This window comes from Tiliqua scincoides, chromosome 5 (genome assembly GCF_035046505.1).
Source record: "Tiliqua scincoides isolate rTilSci1 chromosome 5, rTilSci1.hap2, whole genome shotgun sequence".
NCBI lineage: Eukaryota > Metazoa > Chordata > Lepidosauria > Squamata > Scincidae > Tiliqua > Tiliqua scincoides.
In genome coordinates this window covers 84,143,890-84,162,171 of record NC_089825.1, presented here as the reverse complement: position 1 = coordinate 84,162,171, position 18,282 = coordinate 84,143,890, and the positions used below count along the sequence as shown (strand labels likewise).

Here is an 18,282-nt window from a genome sequence, read left to right as displayed (position 1 = left end):
AGAGTGCAAGGCTACCAGAATGGTCCTGATCCTATGCACCTGGAGCTAAACAAGTGCTCCGGAAGGCAGCCTCCCCCTCCCCCACTAAAAAGGATCAAAACAGGCTTCAGCTGATAAGGTGAACTTGCAAAGCCAGGTGGATCCTGACAGTGATCTGGTTTAAATAGAAGTTCTTAAATTGAACTGGGCACTGGGTAGGGCTGAAAACCTTACTGGTTTTGGAGGGGGGGGTATTATTGCAGGCAGGCTACAGAGAAAATTCACTTGGTGGAACAGGGCTGGCTTCTGCTTATTTAATTATTTGTTTTACTTTAATTATTTATACTTATTTATTTTAATTTGCCTGATGATGTCACTTCCACCATGACAACACTTCTGGTGGGTCTTGGACAGATTGTCATTCTAAAAAGTGGTTCCAGTGCTAAACGTTTGAGAACTGCTGCAATAAGGTGTTAGTAAGTTGACACCCTGGGGATGTGTGTGACACCACAAGTGACTAAAATCACAGTTTGGAGGAATAATTTCATCATGTTATATATCAATCAATGTGTAATTTCATGCAGAATGTGTTCTATCTTTGTTCTATCAAAAGGTACACCCAAAAAACCAGTGGGGGCGGAGTGATGGTACATCACCACGCCCACCACCTGGGGTGTTGCCCTGCCCACGGCATGGGGGGTGACGCGCTGGCATCCCGCACCGGGTGACGCGAACCCTAGTGACGCCACTGCATAGCTGTGCTGGGGAAGTCCAGAAGGGAAAGGCCCACACTTCTCCAGCGGTTCTCCAATGTTTTAACACTGCTAATTGGTAACCCCTGCTAATTGGGTAAGAGGCACTTTTTCAAGTGGGTGCTCCTTTTTTAGCAGGGGGAGAGTAACTGGCCCACCTCACCCCAGCACTGTCTGTTCTAGTGGCTGTCTGCTGGCATCTTTTCCTTGGCATCTTTTTAGATTGTGAGCCCTTTTGGGACAGGGAGCCATTTAGTTATTTGATTTTTCTCTGTAAACCGCTTTGTGAACTTTTAGTTGAAAAGCGGTATATAAATACTGTTATTAATAATAATAACAACAACAACAACAACACACTCCCCGGTATCTGGTAGGTGGTCTGAGGCCCAGGGAGGCTGCGCATGGCCTCCCTGGCCCTCAGAAGGCCTCAAAAGGCACCCCTAGACACCACCTCAAGGGGTGGTACCAAGGAACATTGACCTCTCTCGCAACCCCAACCCCATGCCCTGAGACATGCTGGGCTGCCCTTTGTTCCTTCTTATCTTCTTCCTCATTCTTTTTAGAAGAAGATAAAGAAAACCAGGCTACAATCATATGTGTACTTAGGAATAAGCCCCTTGAAATCAGTGGGTCTTATTCCAAGTAAAAATGCACAGCATGAGATATACGTAGAGAGAAACAAAAAGGTATGCTTAAAAAAAAATAATTCTACTACCGTCTAACTCCATAAACATTACTAATCCTTACCCAGTTTTCATAATATGTATATGTGCACAACTTTGCAAAGGTGCAGAACTTGCTCTTGTCCGAAATGACAGCGACAAGTGCACCCTATATCCATAACAGGCCCCCTCCTTTTTCCAAAATCCTGTGTATCCCCTTTCTCCCACAGGGCTCAAGGTAGTTCACGGTAAGATAGCATATAATCAGTAACATCCATCATGATGAGTATACATTTATTTTCATGCTGAAAACATGTGTTCAAAAGTTGTTGGAACCTCCCGTCTCTTCCTTGCAATACAATAATGACAAACAATAGGGCTTTCTTACTAACGAGGTCTTACCAATTCCATTGCCCCGAGCTTTGTACACCAGATGCTGAGACCTGCAACAAACTCTTGTGTGCATTGTGGAGTTGCACATCTTGTGACAGGTGCAACATTAAAATGGAATAGTTAATGCAACTGTAATGCCCTGAAGCACTGAGTGATGAATTACACATCTGCCGGTTTGTGCTTTGATTAAATTTCCTTTTCCAGACTGATATCTGCCCTAGCTTTGCATTGAAATCTTTTGCATATGTTATGTGCCAGCTGTCTTATCAGTTTCCCAGGCTCGAAAACTCCCTGGTCCTTCCAACAGTTCACACATGAAATTGGGGACACTCTTGCACATGGATGGGGAGGGGGGCTAGGGACAGAGCCCAGCAGCATGACCTGGCAGACAATGACAGACAATAGCAGTACTGACATAACCCAGACTCAAATATGCCACAAGCACAAAGTGGAGACAAAAAGTACATGCAGACAGATAACTTCAGATGGCAAAAGCAGTGAGGCAAGCCACAGACTACAAGGCAATTCAAATTGCTCTCAATGCTTTGGACGTGAGTCCCTTGAGATGCCCATTGCTTGCAATGAAATAAAGCCTGCAAACGATCACCCTTGAGTACTGAGTCTTGCTTTCTTGAACCTTGCAACACTAGTGGCTACTAAGCTGTGTCGTGATATCATGGGAACATATCGCCGTTACTGTGTAGGGTGGTTCCTTCCGTGCCTATCCCACCAAGGGACATCACTGGTATGTTACCCTATGATTGGTGCATGTTGGAGGTGTTGCCATGGTCATTGGGCAAGCAACTAAGCAGAGTTGATTTTTGGATTTTTTTAACCACTTTAGTTCTCTGTGGGTGCAAACATAACTGCGCTCTAGCATGTTTGCGCCTCCTCAGGAGTCAGGTGAGCCGGCGCAGGGACGCGTACTGACCCATGGAGGCTGCACCCAGCCTCTACGCCGACTTGGGGAGGGAGGGTTATGTAGGCTGAGCTCAGACGACACAGGGGTCTGGAGAGGGCATGGAGGAGGCAAGAGGGAGGCATTCCAGGGTGGAGGGAGGGTGGGCCTGGGGGCGGATGTGCAGGGATTGGGAGGCAGGGATGGGACCCAGCTGTTATACCGGATCTCAACCCCTGAGCAGCGTGGAGCGGCTTCAAGCCGCTCCATTCTCCTTGGACTTGTGCCACTTCCTGAGGTTGTGCAAGTCCAAGGAGACCCATTGGGACCATGGTGGTTTACCCGGGAATAAGGGGAAGATTTTCCCCTTGCTTCCGGCTGAGCTACTGGCCCCAATCTTGTGCTGGATACAGTGCCGGCCTCCTGGCCTGCCTGTTCAAGCTCAAGACAGGATTGCACTGTAAGTTGCTAGAGGCAATGATTCATTTTGGATACAGAGGCCATGAACGTGTCAGTGGATAAAGGAAATAGGATTTATTAGTCTACAAGCAAGATTTTTAAACAATCAGAATAATGTAGGTATGGTGCTTGGAGCACCATATTCAGCAGCGAGTGACTTCTGACGGCCACAGTGTGTGTGTAGCACCATCCAGCATGGTCTACATCAGCGGTTTTCAACCGCTGTGCTGCGGCACACCAGTCCGTGAGGCTGCCTCAGGTGTGCCGCGGGGCCAAGGAGTCAGGCAGCAGCAGCACGCACGCAGGAGAAGCGGCTGCTTGGAGCCTCGCACAACAGCAGGAGAAAAAGGGGCAGCCGCACAGGGGCTTGGACGCTCCTGCTGTTGCTGGTGCCTGCCCCGCGCGCTGATTGGACAGGCAGCCAGAGGAGCCTGGAAGAGCTCCCCGTGGGCGGGGACGTGGAGGGAGTGAGGGCGAGCAGCGAGAGTGAGGAGGGCGTGAGTGAGAGCGAGTGAGCCTGAAGGTGGAAGCAGGGGCTGAGCCAGGAGCAGCTGGCTGGAAAGGATCCTGGAGAGACCCTTTTCCTTGCCAGCAATGCCCCAAAGTAACCTTGGCAAGGCTTTGGCAGGAAGGGCACTGGGCCACAATCCTATCCACACTTACCTAGGAGTAAGCCCCATTGACTATAAAGGGGCTTATATAATAATAAAAGAAGTAATATATATTACTTCTGAGTAGATGTACAGAGGCTTGGTCACATTCTTTCTTGAATACATGAGCAAGCAAGTGATGCTTTTCTTCCCCCACCTCCTCCTGCTCACATATCCCCCCATCATAATTGCAGTTAACCCCTTTTTCTGCCCCTCCCCTCCTTCTTCCCCACCTTCCAAAGTTCAAAACCAGTTGCCTCCCATTCTCTTTCTCTCTCCCCCCCCAGTGAATCATGCACTTGTTTCAGCCACATCTCCTCACTACCCCTCACCACCACCACCACCACCACCACCCCCGTTTCTCCAGTATGCTCAGTCTCATCTCTCTTTGCCAACACCTCCTGGCATATCAGAGCATATCAACTGATAACGGTTTGAACAGACCTGCTTCAAAACATTGTTCTTCCTTTCCAGAAACCACATACACCTCCCTCTCCAAGCTTCTCGGGAATTTCTTTCATTGTCATGTAATGATCTAAGGCTGCAATCCTAACCACACTTTCCTGAGAGTAAGCCCCATTGAACAAAATAGGACTTACTTCTGAGTAGACCTGGTGAGGATTGTGCCCTTATTTATATTAATTAAATTAATTGTGACATACTAACGTAATTAAAAACTAATAGTGTGCCTTGACAACTTTAGCGCCTTGTCAGAGTGCCATGACCTGAAAAAGGTTGAAAATGGCTGGTCTACATTGACAATGGGCTGATGGCTTTCTTATATATGGTATTTGGGTATTTGCGTCCTGGATGATTGTGTCCTGGTCAAATGCATCTCAGTCAATGGAATCCCTGGACAATTGCATCAGTTTTTTGTTTGTTTTGTCCTGGTTATTTGCATCCCACAATAACTGGGCAACAAACTAACTATAACTGGACAAAAAATCCCATGTTATTTATCTTAAGCCTCTAATCTCAGCCCTAATCCTGCCTTTGCATTTTAAAAGTTAAAACGTACATCTAATATAAATAAGCATATATTGGGACACAAATGTCCGGGAAATATATTGGGACATAAATGACACAAAAAGAATGGACACAAATGTCCAATACCAGGACACATTTGACCGAGACACAGTTGTCTGGGACACAATGTTCCAAGTCACTCTTATTTATGCCTACTATACTGAATAATAACTTTTAATAGATTGTGAGTTCTTTGGGGACAGGGAACCATTTGATTTATTTTACTATGCAAACTGCTTTGTGAACTCTCATTGAAAAGTGGTATATAAATATTTTTAGTAATATATTTATACCTCCATTAACTAGTAAGAGAGAAAAAAAAACATGTAAGGAAAGAAACAATCAAACTTGGGTCTTCAGTTGCAAGTGTTGGACCTTGGATGCTCAGTGTTTTCCCAGATGAAATCAGCATGGGCAGGAAGAAGCCTCAATGAGCTATGTGGTTACCAATTAGGGCAGTGGTTCTCCAACTGGTGGGTCGCAACCCCCCAGTTGGAGAACCACTGCCCCTTTCCCTTTAAGAGGTGGGGGCAGGGAGAAGACAGCAACACGATCCTCAGGATTGCACTGCTGCAGGGGAAGAGGGGGCTTTATAAATGTAACTTACCTGCTGCCAGGGTCCATGGAATGTGGGGAGCCCTGCAGAGCCCTCTGTGACTTGTAGAAAGTTAAAAAAAAAAGTGATCGCAACTCACTTCCGGTTTCATCATTGCAACTTGGAAGTGGGTCATGATTACCTTTTTCACTTTCTACAAGCTGTGGGGCTCCCTGCACCACCACCCCCACACATCCCAGCAGCAGGTAAGGTATGTTTAAAAAAAGCTCCCTTTTCCCCTGCAACGGCACAATCCAGGGGATTACATCACTGCTTTCCACCCAGCACCTGCAAAGACTTATCCTGGTCCTCAAACTCCCAGAGAGTTTGACAACCAGGGGATATTAGGAGAATTAGGCGATAAGAGTAAGACAAAGAGTGCTCTTTTGAAGCTCCTACCAAGCTGCAGAAATAAACCAGAGCAGGGTGCTAAACCTTACAGGATCCTAGGGAAATGAAAAGGGCTTGTAGATACCACTAACTCCTTGAGATGCAATAATCTTCTGTGATATGTCACAACTCTCTCTTGTGCTGGGTAGACCCAGGATTTTGACTATGGTAAGCCAGTGTCATGCTGGTCCAGGTGGACCACCAAAGTAATGGGAATATAGGCTTGCCTCGCTTGATTCTGTCCTGTCGCTACACAATGATATATCCATTGGTATGAATCAGATGCATAACCGAGTCCCCAACTTGCATCCCCATGGAAATGCCCTTTGCCCAACCTGTAGCAACTCAGAACACTCCTTGTTAACATGACTTGCTTTGCAAATAAAAGCTGGGAATTCATCGCTTCTGAAGACTCCATTCCTGCAGAGGTAAACTGACAAATTAAGGGTGGATTCAAGCACAAGCCTATCGCGTTCAAACTATTTTTTCTGTACAGTGGCACTTTCACCCCTCCTGTGCAGTGGCACTTTTTGTGAGCTTGTCCAGAGGGAGGGAACATATTACACACACCTTGGCAGGCCATAGAGACAGAGACAGTGCAATAAATCATTCAAGAGGTTGTAGTGTTGCTCAGAAATCATCATAAAGAAACCCGGATCCCGTGTGAACTTTGTACTGAAGTTCAGGTGAATTGTGGGTTACATGCAGAACGGTTAGTTGAAGTGCTCTTATTATCAGATGTTAGGTGGGGGCACCCACCTGACCTCAACAGTGTGTCAGCAGTGGTGGAGTTTAACACAGCTGCGCCGCCTTCATACCCAAACTATAAAAGGGTCATAGGAGTTTGCCCTGCAGAGTATTCTCTGCAATAAATGCTGTGAAGCAGCCAAGTTTCTTAGCTACTTCATCAAAAATATTACCAATGGCTTCCTCCAGAACCAGCTACATGAGGAGTACAAGTTCCACTCTCCAACCGACCACTACTCCAAGCGTAGGCAGTTCAATCTACAAAACATCTATCAAAAGCTACCGGACACCCAGCGTCCATGGAGGAGCTGGTGGTTATGGCACCCGTATTTCCAGCAGCTCTTGGGGTGGCCTGGGCAATGATTTTCAGCTCGGCACTAATGATCTGCTGCATGCTGGCAATGAGAAAATGACCATGCAGAATTTGAATGACCGCTTGGCTTCATACCTGGAAAAGGTGCGCTTCTTAGAAAGTTCCAACGGTCAGCTAGAAAAGCAGATCCGGGAGTGGTATGAAAAAAGTGCCCCTACCACTAGTCAAGACTACAGTGCGTATTATAAAACTATTGAAGATCTCCAAAACAAGGTAAGATGCTGTTTAATTTCTGAGTCATGTTCTGAGTGCCTGTATGATCCTGTACACACTGGACTAAAAAAGATTGTTGTGGATAGTCAACGTACCATTTTCCAACACACTGTTCTATTCTTACTGATGCATTAAATCAAGGTTGATGCTTCCTTTTAACTCTGACCAGGAACAACTCATAGCTAATCAATGCACCCATTTTCTCTCAATGGCAACATCACAAAGCTATCACAAGTTGCCTTTTTGCTCTGGTCCACTGTTTAAGTAAACATGCTGGCCTGATCCTGACAACTATCAAAAATGGCAGCTCTTTTATTTCCTGGCATCATCCACATTTCAAACACCTGCCTGAACTGGTGAATTATGACCTTGCATTACAAGCTGGGTGTTTCAGAACATTCACAACCTTGGTCCACACCCAAGGCCTCTAAGTGGAATTTTATCAGGGGGTGCAAAGTTTATTTGGAGCCCCTTCTGAAAGGGGTAGGGAAGGAGGTGAAAGAGGGCAGGGGAAAGGCAGTGATGGGGTTGGGTGGAACAGGGTAAGGGGGGAATGGGGTAAAGGAGAATGGCAACAGCCGGAAAAGTCTTTGGAGTCCAGGTCTACTAGGCTTCCCAATCTGGAGCCCAGGTCTACCTGCCTGATAAACCTCACCTCCTGGTCGGTCCATCTTTTGCTTTCCATCAGGCCAGCTGAGATTCCAGGAAATTCCTTTGGCCTCTGGGCTCCCTTTCTTATCCCTGTCCTGAGTCACAATTTACCTCCTGCACCCCTCTTTCATAGGCCCTATCTACACCACAAAGTCCATGAGTGGTAGATATCCAATGTGTAACAACTTACTTTGTATTTTTGCTCTGCACATTTTTGCTCAGTGAATAACTTGAGAACCATGCTTTTAAAAACAACTAAGTAGATCTGCCACTATTCTGTGTCACATCAGCAAGTTCCTTCAGAGCTCCCTTAGACCATGAATACCACCTCAGATTTCTTCCATATTAACAGTTTAATCTGGAATTTCCACCCTTTATTCACTGACATTAAATGAATGGTGAGGGGAGAAGCTGAATTACTGGTTACTTTTTTTCTCTTTTTCTTTTTTGTAATGGCCTTTTTTATTGCAACATGGCACTATTCCACTATAAAAGAAAGGATCAGGAAAAATGAAAGGAAACTAGTAACTGAAGCTTTTCTCCCCCCCCCCTCCCCCTGCACTGCACCCTCATGGAAAGAGGAACTGATGTTAAAAAGCAAAACGGTAGACGTTTTGAGATAAAATATAATATATAATATAATAATAATATACAGTATTTATATACCGCCTTTCTTGGTCTTTATTCAAGACTTTATTCAAGGCGGTTTACACAGGCAGGCTTATTAAATCCACGCAGGGATTTTTACAAATTGAAAGAAGGTTCTCTCTTTCAAGAACCACCACATTCAAGATGTTACACTCCGATCTGGTTTAACATTCTGGCCTCCATCCTCCCACGCTCCGAGCAGATGGAACAGCTCAGCTGCAGCTTGCCAGCTGCTTCAAGGTCGCACGGTGCCGGTGGCCTCGAACTGGCGACCTTGTGGATGTTAATCTTCAGGCAAATGGAGGCTCTACCCTCTAGACCAGACCTCCTGCCCTATAACAGGTAATCATGCTGCCCTGTTCCACAGAAAACAATCGAAATGGCAGAACTTGCCAGGAGGAAGCTACTAATTAAAGTTGCAAAGAACCCTTGCCAAATGGGACTTACGTTACCTTTGAGGAAACATTACAGAAGAAAAAGCAGACAAGAGAAGCAGAAGCAGTGATTAGACTAGACACAAGATGATGCTGAAGGGCAACCCAATCCTGAGCTGCTTGGCACATGGGGCTGCACCAAAAATGGCTGCTGCAGCTGCACCCAGGCAGCCACCACCACCTCCTTGGGAGAAGGGGACTTTCGTCTCCTTCCCCTGGGTAAAGTTCTATGACAACCCAAGAGTCAGTGTAGAATTCAGAGCCTCTGTGTCGGGCGGATAGCCCGACATGGAAGCTCAGGATCCAGTGGAGTGTCCCGCCTCCCTCCCCCAGGCACAACTTCTCCCTGCCCTCTCCCCGCCCTCCCTCCAGAACACCTCCTTCCCACCTCCCCCACGCCCCCACTACCTCTCTGCTGCCTGGCGGTCCATACAACCACTAAGCGGCGGAGATCTGGTCCTCCAATGGTATGAGCCCAGCACTGGGCTAGCACCGGCGCTCCACTGGCGCTAGGGCCCACAAACATGCCTTATGGCACGTTTGCAGCAGTGCGCGCTGGCAGTAAGCTGGTGCATGCTGTAGGATTGGACTCTGAGAGACTAAAGACACATACTGTACACATATAAGCCCATTTATACCCATAGTACGTACTAAAGACCCTAGTATGGAGCAATTTCAGTCTCATAACCAAATCAGAACAGATTAAAAGAGTCAAGAACAGCCAGAAATTATCAGGAAAGGGCCAATTATTGGTTTACAACCCTCTGTAAACTGCATTCCTATTTGTTTGTGGGGTAAGTTTGTGGAAGCTGCTCCACTGAATTTTTTTCATCTAGACAATAATGAAATGTGTTCTGAAACTCCGAGAGTTGTCTTATACATGCACCTTTTCAGTCACTGATTCCAGCCTTTTCTTATCACCTTCTTCTAGCTAATCTAATCTCTGTCATGAAGTCAGTCACACCCATGTAAAAGTAAATACATAGTAGATAATTACTTGGGAGGTGCCATTTATTGAAGAAGTGGGAAGGGAGAGTTCCAGTTCTTGTTTCTAAATTTATGGTAATTTCACCACTGTTGCAGATAACTAATAAATGTGTAGTTTAAATTAGAATCTGTCTCAACGTTCAGCATACTTATTCCTGTGCTACTTTTAGGAAGATATGACTGCTCATGAAATCATGCTAACAAATCCAAAGTCAGATTTAAAGATGTGTTCAAATCATACAGAAAAATATGTGTCTAAAAGAGAATGAGGTGATGGAGTAAATTTATGGCCCAGTCCTAGACCCATCATTAGTGCCACTGCTGGCACTAATGCTCTGGTGGCAAAATATGCTTCCCTGCTGTGGCAAATTGTGATCTAGAAGCATGTGTAGGCATGCGCTTCCAGACCCCCACTAGGTTGGCCACTTCTGGTAGGTATACTGTAGGACCGGGGAGTGGGGATCTGGCGTACACCCTAAGGTAAGCCAGAGTCACAAGAGGAGCCAGAAATGATCTCATGAGGTTGTCATGTTGGCAACCTTCAGTCTCGAAAGACTATGGTATTGCGCTCTGAATGGTGGTTCTGGAACAGCGTCTAGTGTGGCTGAAAAGGCCAATTCGGGAGTGACAATCCCTTCCACACCGGGAGCAAGTGCAGTCTGTCCCTGGTCTGTCTCCCTGGCTATGGGCCTTCCTTCTTTGCCTCTTAGCCTCAGACTGTTGGCCAAGTGTCTCTTCAAACTGGGAGAGGCCATGCTGCACAGCCTGCCTCCAAGCGGGCCGCTCAGAGGCCAGGGTTTCCCACCTGTTGAGGTCCACTCCTAAGGCCTTCAGATCCCTCTTGCAGATGTCCTTGTATCGCAGCTGTGGTCTACCTGTAGGGCGCTTTCCTTCATGAGGTCGAACGGCTCAGGGATGTAGCCTGTGATCCCTCAGGGTTAAATTGCAAAGCCCATTTTAAAGGCTATCAGACTTGGGATGAACAGAGCAATTTGGCTGCTCTGTTCCCAGAGCAGGTGGGGAAAACTAGGTGTTGGTGAGAGGTGACCTCTGCTTGGAGCCAGGGTGCTAATGCCCAATGGGGAAGCAACAATTGTTATGTCTCTTCTAGTGTCCATGCTTGCACTAAAGAGGCAGGAGTTGTAGTAGACAGGAACTGCTGGAGGATTTATACTGAATTGGATTTGTAAACAATAAAGTGACCCAAATAAACTGGCCTTGCCTTGTGTCGTTTATGGAGGGTGCCTGGGCAATGTACTACCCTACATCCACATTGTTACCCTACAGATGCCTGATCTTGTCTGATCTTGGAAGCTAAGCAGGGTCAGGCCTGGTTAGTACTTGGATGGGAGACCGCTTGGGAATACCGGGTGCTGTAGGCTTATACCATAGTCTTTCGAGACTGAAGGTTGCCAACCACATCCACATTCCTCAGAAACTGAGGTGAGCCTGCCTAAGGATGCACAGACAACTGGCATTGGAGGCATGAATTTCCCTTATCCCTATCAAATGTTCAAGAACTGTTTGAGTCCAGAGGCAGATAACCCTCACCTACCTTCCCAGTCACTGCAATTCAGCTGGTGACATTTCCTGATGGTTGAAGATGCACTACAGTATCCCCCTTGGAAAGATATGCTTCTAGGTGCCCCTCCTTTCAATCACCTTAAAACCTGCTGTAGGCACTTCCAGACTCTGTGTCAGCGTTGGCGATTACTACAGTCCTTCAGACACATGGGTTGTTCCAACCTGTTCTGCTCCCGGCTAGTGTGCATAGTGGCAGGCATTAGTATGAACTGGCTGTGCAACCTGCATAGCCTGTACTTCCCAGGCAAAGGATAGCATGTGCCAGAAAACATGGTATTTTCCTTTCCCCGGGACACTCCTAGCCATCCTAGCCAAGCATTCCAACACCCAATTGGCAGTAATGCAAGCTGCCTCTTGGGCAAAGCTTAGGAATCTGTTATCTTTACCAATAGCCACTGAGATTGCAAAGCAGCTAGATTCCCACCACACTTATCTTGCTTTGGTACACATATTCTGACCACAGGTCAGTTTTGGTGTTGGTTTGCTAAATTCAGATCCGTGACTGACTTCTTGATTTCTGCACATGTTGTTCCTCAGATTACTGCAGCACGACTAGAGAACACCCAGATTGTCTTGGGGATTGATAACACCAAGCTGGCTGCTGATGACTTCCGAGTGAAGTATGTACTATAAACATCAATTCCTATATATAGTAATATTTAATTACCTAAGGTTGGAGTGGATGTACTACCCTGCACAGCCAGTCTCTGCATTGTACCCCACAAAGGGCCAAGCTCTTCTTCAGTTAATGATCATATGATAATCACCAAAGCCATTGTCCAATCAATCCAAAAAGACATCTGAAAATGGAATTCAGAATTAAGCTAGCAGAGAGCACTCTGTTAGAGAGATATTGGCAGGGAAGGATAACAGCTGTGGAACCATTTACATTCTAACACAGGGGTGTCCAAAGTTTTTAGCAGGAGGGCCACATCATCTCTCTGACATTGTATTGGGGGCCGGGGGGGAGAATTAATTTACATTTTATATTTGAATAAATTTACATATGTTTACATAAATAAATATATTGAAGATGAACTTATATGAATGAATGAAGGTCTTGCAATAGCTCAAGGCCTATAAAAGGCCTTGCACAAAGCAAGGCTGGCCTTTCCTTTGCTGCTGCTACTGCATCACAGACGTGAAACAACAAGCAATGGAGGAAGCCCTCATACCACAGCTCATGCGAGAGGTCAAACAGTCGCCCTCACACCAAGAGCAGTTGCGTCAGGCCAGTGTGGGCTTCCACAAAGCTCTGGAGGGCCAGAGACACATTGGAGACTGGGGACTCCCTGAGGGCCGCATTGAGAGGCCTTGAGGGCCGCAAGTGGCCCCAGGGCCGGGGTTTGGGCACCCCTGTTCTAACAGCCCGGACTTATGCTTTCAATATGTCCTTCAAAAACATTCAATAGGTATGAGACCGAACTGGCACTCCGACAAAATGTGGAAAGTGATACAACAGGGTTGATGACAGTCATTGATGACTTGACACTGATGAAATCTGACTTGGAGCATCAGGTAGAGGGACTGAAGGAAGAGTTGGCTTACCTCAAAAAGAATCACGAGGAGGTAAGAAAACAAATATCCCATTGAACCAAAGAGTAATGAATTTTTCTCAGCTGCTGATGCAGCCTGGTCAGTATTTTATAATGGACACTGTATAACTGACAGCCCAATCCTATCTGTGCCAGCGCTAGCCATTGCAAACATGCCAGCCATTGCAAACATGCCATAAAGCATGTTTGCTACAACTCATAAGCAAGGCGTGCTGGCAGGAAGAACCACACCATCTTGCTGGCACTGAATCTATGCTGACAGCTGAGCACTAGTAAGAGCAGCACCAATAGTGCTGGTGCGGGGCAGCGTGGAGCAGAGGTTGGGAAGGGGTGTTTAGGGGTGGGGAAAGGGCGGTTCAAGCCCCAGGAGGGGACAGGGATGATGGAGGAGGCCTCTGCTGCATCCTAATCCCCTCCCCAGGCCTGAAATTCCTACATAGAGCTACTTGGACTTGCCCTTTCTGGACCTTGCCCTGCCAGAACTTGGGCCCGGTCCATGACAAAACAAACTATACAGTAGAAAACAATCTTATTTATTAGACAAGGGGGACCAAGCAGGCAACTTGTCTATCAAGGCCAGCTCTTAGCAGCTCTGGGTGGTGGGAGAGGAGAGGGGGAAGTTCTAGTGTGTTCCAGGCCAGAGAGGGGGAGGGCCAAGGGATGGGGAACAGGCTGGAGGTGGTGGATCTAAGTGGCAGAAGTACACACCAGAACCTATCCTCCACTTTCCAGCCCACCCTACACCCTTCCTCTCTTCAGACGTATCCCAGCTACATAGTTGGCATGAGTCCAAGGAGACCCATAGGCAGCCAGAAGGAAGGAAAAGTTTTTTACTTATCTTTGGTTGGCCTTCTGATTGCCCCCCTACTACCGCATGCAGTGCATGTTCCTTTGGCACAACTGTATAGCATGGCAAGGGATAGGACTGGGCTGTTGGTTGCACCAGCTGGTTATCATGAGATACGTCCAACGCACCATGACCAACTGATGCAGCTGAACATTTTCCTGAGCAGCCTTGCTTGCTTGATGGTCAAGTTTGCCTCTCAGGACCCTTGACTGGAATACGGGAACACTCACAATGACTGAATCCGTTCACTGGATTGATTTGGGATGGATATTAATATAGAATAATCATAATCACTTGTGCTTTCAGGAAATGGACAGATTGCGCAAGCAACTGGGTGGCACAGTCAGTGTGGAGGTGGATGCTGCTCCAAGCGTTGATCTAGGTCAGATTATGGAGAACATGCGCCAGCAATACGAAGTCATGGCAGAAAAGTATCGGCAAGAAGCTAAGGACCACTATGATAAACAGGTGCTTTTCTTATGGATGATTATTTCAACAGCCACATTACATGAATAAACCGCTTTACCATCTTGTGTTTAGTACTGAAATACTCCTGTAAAATAGTTCATTAGTTGCCCCATTACACAAATTGGGAATTGAAACTGCGATCGACTTCCAAAGGTCTTCCAAATTAACATTCCCACTAGTCCCACATTTAAAAAGACACAGAACAAGTTGGGTCATATCATTAGCTGGTGGAACGAGCATCTGAAATACAGATCTCTTCCATATAGAACTTCCTTCCAGGAAAGGAAAAGGGGAAAAGATGTACCCATGCATGCTGTTTGTCAAATCCACCACCGTGTGTAGATTTTTATTTTCCCAGGCACAGGAGAGAAGGACAAAGTTTTCTCCAACACTAAATTCACTTGGGGGAGGAGGGAAGCATTGAATAAAGAAGACAGTCATCATTGGAAATGATTTTTAAAAGTAGGAATGCAAGTCTGTATGGCTGAACAAGAATGTGAGGTTACCTCTTCCATATCAGAACCTAAAACTTTGTTCAATGGTCACTCTCGGAACTGACAGAACAAGCCTCGTTGTGTGTGCAAAAATCTCAGTTCAGATTGCTTGCTAAAATGGATGAAATCTACAAAATTGTAAATATGCCTAAAGAGGGAAAGGGGGGGGGGGTGATGATTGCTTCATCTGTGTGTGAAAGAAGTGGAAATGTCTCTTCTAAGATGCCACTTGCAGTTGTGTGGGTGGGTGAGTGGGGTCCAATTAATCAGAGCACTTTTTTAAACTACAATTGTATAGTTACTCCCAGGGATGTGTGTATAGTATACACCAGGGATGCCCAAACCCCCGCCCTGGGGCCACTTGTGGCCCTTGAGGACTCCCAATCCGGCCCTCAGAGAGCCCCCAGTCTCCAATAAGCCTCTGGCCCTCTAGAGACTTGCTGGAGCCCGTGTTGGCCTGATGCAACTGTTCTCAGCGTGTTCGACCTCTCGCGTGATCTGTGGGATGCATGCACATCTGTGATGCAGCAGTGGCAGCAAAGGAAAAGCTGGCCATGCTTTGTGCAAGGCCTTTTATAGGCCTTGAGCTATTGCAAGACCTTCATTCATTCATATAAGTTCCACCTCTAATATATTCATTTACGTAAATTTATTCAAATTTTAAATGTAAATTAATTCTTTTTTTCCCTGGCCCCCGACACTGTGTCAGAGAGATGATGTGGCCCTCCTGCCAAAAAGTTTGGACACCCCTTGTATACACACATCCCCGGGAGTAACTCCACCAAATGTACTCGTAGTTAGCCTTACTTCTGAGTAGATATGCATAGGATTGCATTGGCAGTTGATCCAAACATTTTAAAGCTATTAATCAAACCTACAAACCTACAGCCTTACAACAATCCCATTTGTCTTCTAGTCATTAGGATCTTTCTTCTTTTTATTTCAGGTTGATGAATGGAATGTGGTCGTGGAAACCACTACCACCCAGCTTGAAGGCCAGAAAACGGAGGTCAAGGAACAGAGACGCAAACTCCAGGAGCTGGAGCTTGAACTCCAGTCCCAGCTTAATGTGGTAAAGCCTGACTGTTCAAGTACAGCGATAAAGTTATCTCACTTGATTAATTACAAAATAATTTGAGATCCCATCCACTGATCCAGGACCTCTAAGGGCCCAATCTTATCCAACTTTCCAGCTCCAATGTAGCCACAATGCAGCTCTGTGGAAGGGAACATGTTCCCATACCTTGAGGAGGCCCCAGTGACTGCCCCTCCACCACAGGATGCAGCACACACCCCACTGGCACAATTGTACCAGCACTGGAAAATTGGATAGGATTGGGCCCTAAGAGGGGGGCACAGGGGGTACATACTGGATCCAAGGGGGCCCAGTAACCAAAATCACATTTGAAGGGAGAAGGGAAAGGGCCAAAAGAAACTTTATACCCCCCACCCCCACCCCGATAAAATTCCTCTCAGTGGCTTGGCTCTCAGTGGCTTGGCTCAGTGGCCACTCAAAATGGCCTCCAAGGGAAGGTACTACAGATCCTCTTCTACTATTACTCCTAGGTTTGAGGTGAGCTGGGCAGAATGGCCTGACATTAGCAAGGTGGAAGTAGGAGTGTGAGCTTCCTACCTTCCTTGAACAAAGACTGCTTGGTACAATTTCAGCTGTCAGTTCTATAGGCTTCTCTTTCATCTTCCTCCCCAAATCTCTATTCTCACTCAAAAGAGCTCCAGAATCTTTGTGTTCTGGCGGCTCAGGGCCCTTTACAGCGGGGCAAAAGATGGGCTGCTCTCAAATGCATCCAAGCCAATGCTGCAAATGGGCAAAGGCATGGTGGCACCAGCATGCACCTGGCGGAACCAGAATGCAACATTCCCTCTTTTCATACCTACTCCACCCCTTTTCTCTCCTTGGACCAACACCAGCTCTGTAGGTCCAAGGAGACACATGGTCCACCAGGAGGGCTACTCCTGCTTGCTACCTCCACCATTTTGATGTCATGTATGCTCTGTCAGCACAGCTGCATCAACATTAGTGATGGGGGATAGGATTGGGGCCCTAACCTGCAACACGGAGCAACACAAACCTGCCCAGAAACTTATATTTGACTTTCTCCATACTTTCCTGTCATCAAAGTTGGGGTACGTTGTGGTGACTGAGGAGGTCCTTTTTTTTTAATGGCACCCTAACTCTAGAACTTTTACTCATCTACTAGAGCTTCATCTACTACCAAGCCTATTCTCAGACCTTTTAGAACTTGATTTTTCTTGGTAGAATTTTTGACAGCCCTGCTTTTATTTGTTTATTTATTTATTTAAAGGATTTTTTTATACCGCTTTTCTAAAGCTGTGTACAACAAAACATAAATGCATCAAGATAAAAACACCAGAATAAAATATTAAAATAAAAACCATAAAAAACAATTTTAAAAATAACAACAAAAGAGTCGATAACAGATAAAATAATGTATAGCAGCATAAAAGTTAAGGGGTCCTTAGGGAGTACCTTCCTCCCCAAAGGCCAGGCAAAACTGATGGGTCTTCAAAACCCTCCAGAAACCATATACTGAAGAGCCTGCTTTCAGGTTTTCTGGCAGCTGGTTCCAGAGAGCTGGTGCCCCAACCGAGAAGGACTTACACCTTGCCGCCACCACCCTGGCTTCAGATGGCGGCAGTATCCTAAGAAGGGACCTCTCTGATGACCACAGGGGACACACAGGAACATATGGGGAAAGGCGGTCCTTGAGGTGTCCCAGTTCTATGCCATATACTTTTTTATTGAAATAATTGTCTTTATTATACACCGCTCTATGTATCCTTTCTGGGCTGAAGACCGGGGGAATAAATTCTATTTGTAAAATACTGAAATAAATAATACATGTTAATATAATTTACAAAGCCTAGAGATCTGAATGTCCCATCTGATATTTTCCTGTAGAAAGCAGACAGGGAGAATGCTCGTGCTGCTGTTGAAGCACAGTATGAAGCAACTTTGGCCCAAATCCGGGCCAACATTGCAATGGTGGAAGAGATGCTGATGCAGGTCAGAAGTGACATGGAGCGACAGAGTCTTGAGTACAACAGCCTCTTGGACATTAAGGTCAAACTGGAGGAGGAGATTGCCATTTATCGCCACCTGCTGGAAGGGGAAGATGCCAGGTGAGGGAGTCAGTCCCCAAAATGTTTAGATTGCATGCGCTAGCAGGCCGTCTTTGTTCGGTGAGAAGGATTCGATAAAAAAAGGACAGGCCTCTCTGGGACGACAGGAGGCACATGCACAGGCGGTGAGGAGAATAAGTGTACAGTTATTTGAACTGCAAAGCAATATGCTGAGCATTTGAAATGCCCTTTAAATGCTTCTCTCCATTGAGGGGATGGTGTCTATGGGTGCAGTAGGCCCTCAGGGTGAAAACTCAGCCTGCTGCCTGACATACACAAGCAGGTTTAGATTCTGCCCAAGCCCAAGGTCCTTG

General features: G+C 46.3%; 1 protein-coding gene across 1 annotated transcript; it reads left to right on the top strand.

Annotated features, from left to right (window-relative positions):
• The first annotated feature begins 6,726 nt into the window (after positions 1-6,726).
• Positions 6,727-17,972, top strand: LOC136651103 (keratin, type I cytoskeletal 19-like). Its single transcript, XM_066627232.1, has 6 exons — positions 6,727-7,137; positions 11,979-12,061; positions 12,854-13,010; positions 14,151-14,312; positions 15,753-15,878; positions 17,748-17,972. Exons 1-6 carry the CDS (start codon positions 6,727-6,729, stop codon positions 17,970-17,972), a joined length of 1,164 nt encoding a protein of 387 aa, XP_066483329.1.
• Positions 17,973-18,282: the final 310 nt, after the last annotated feature.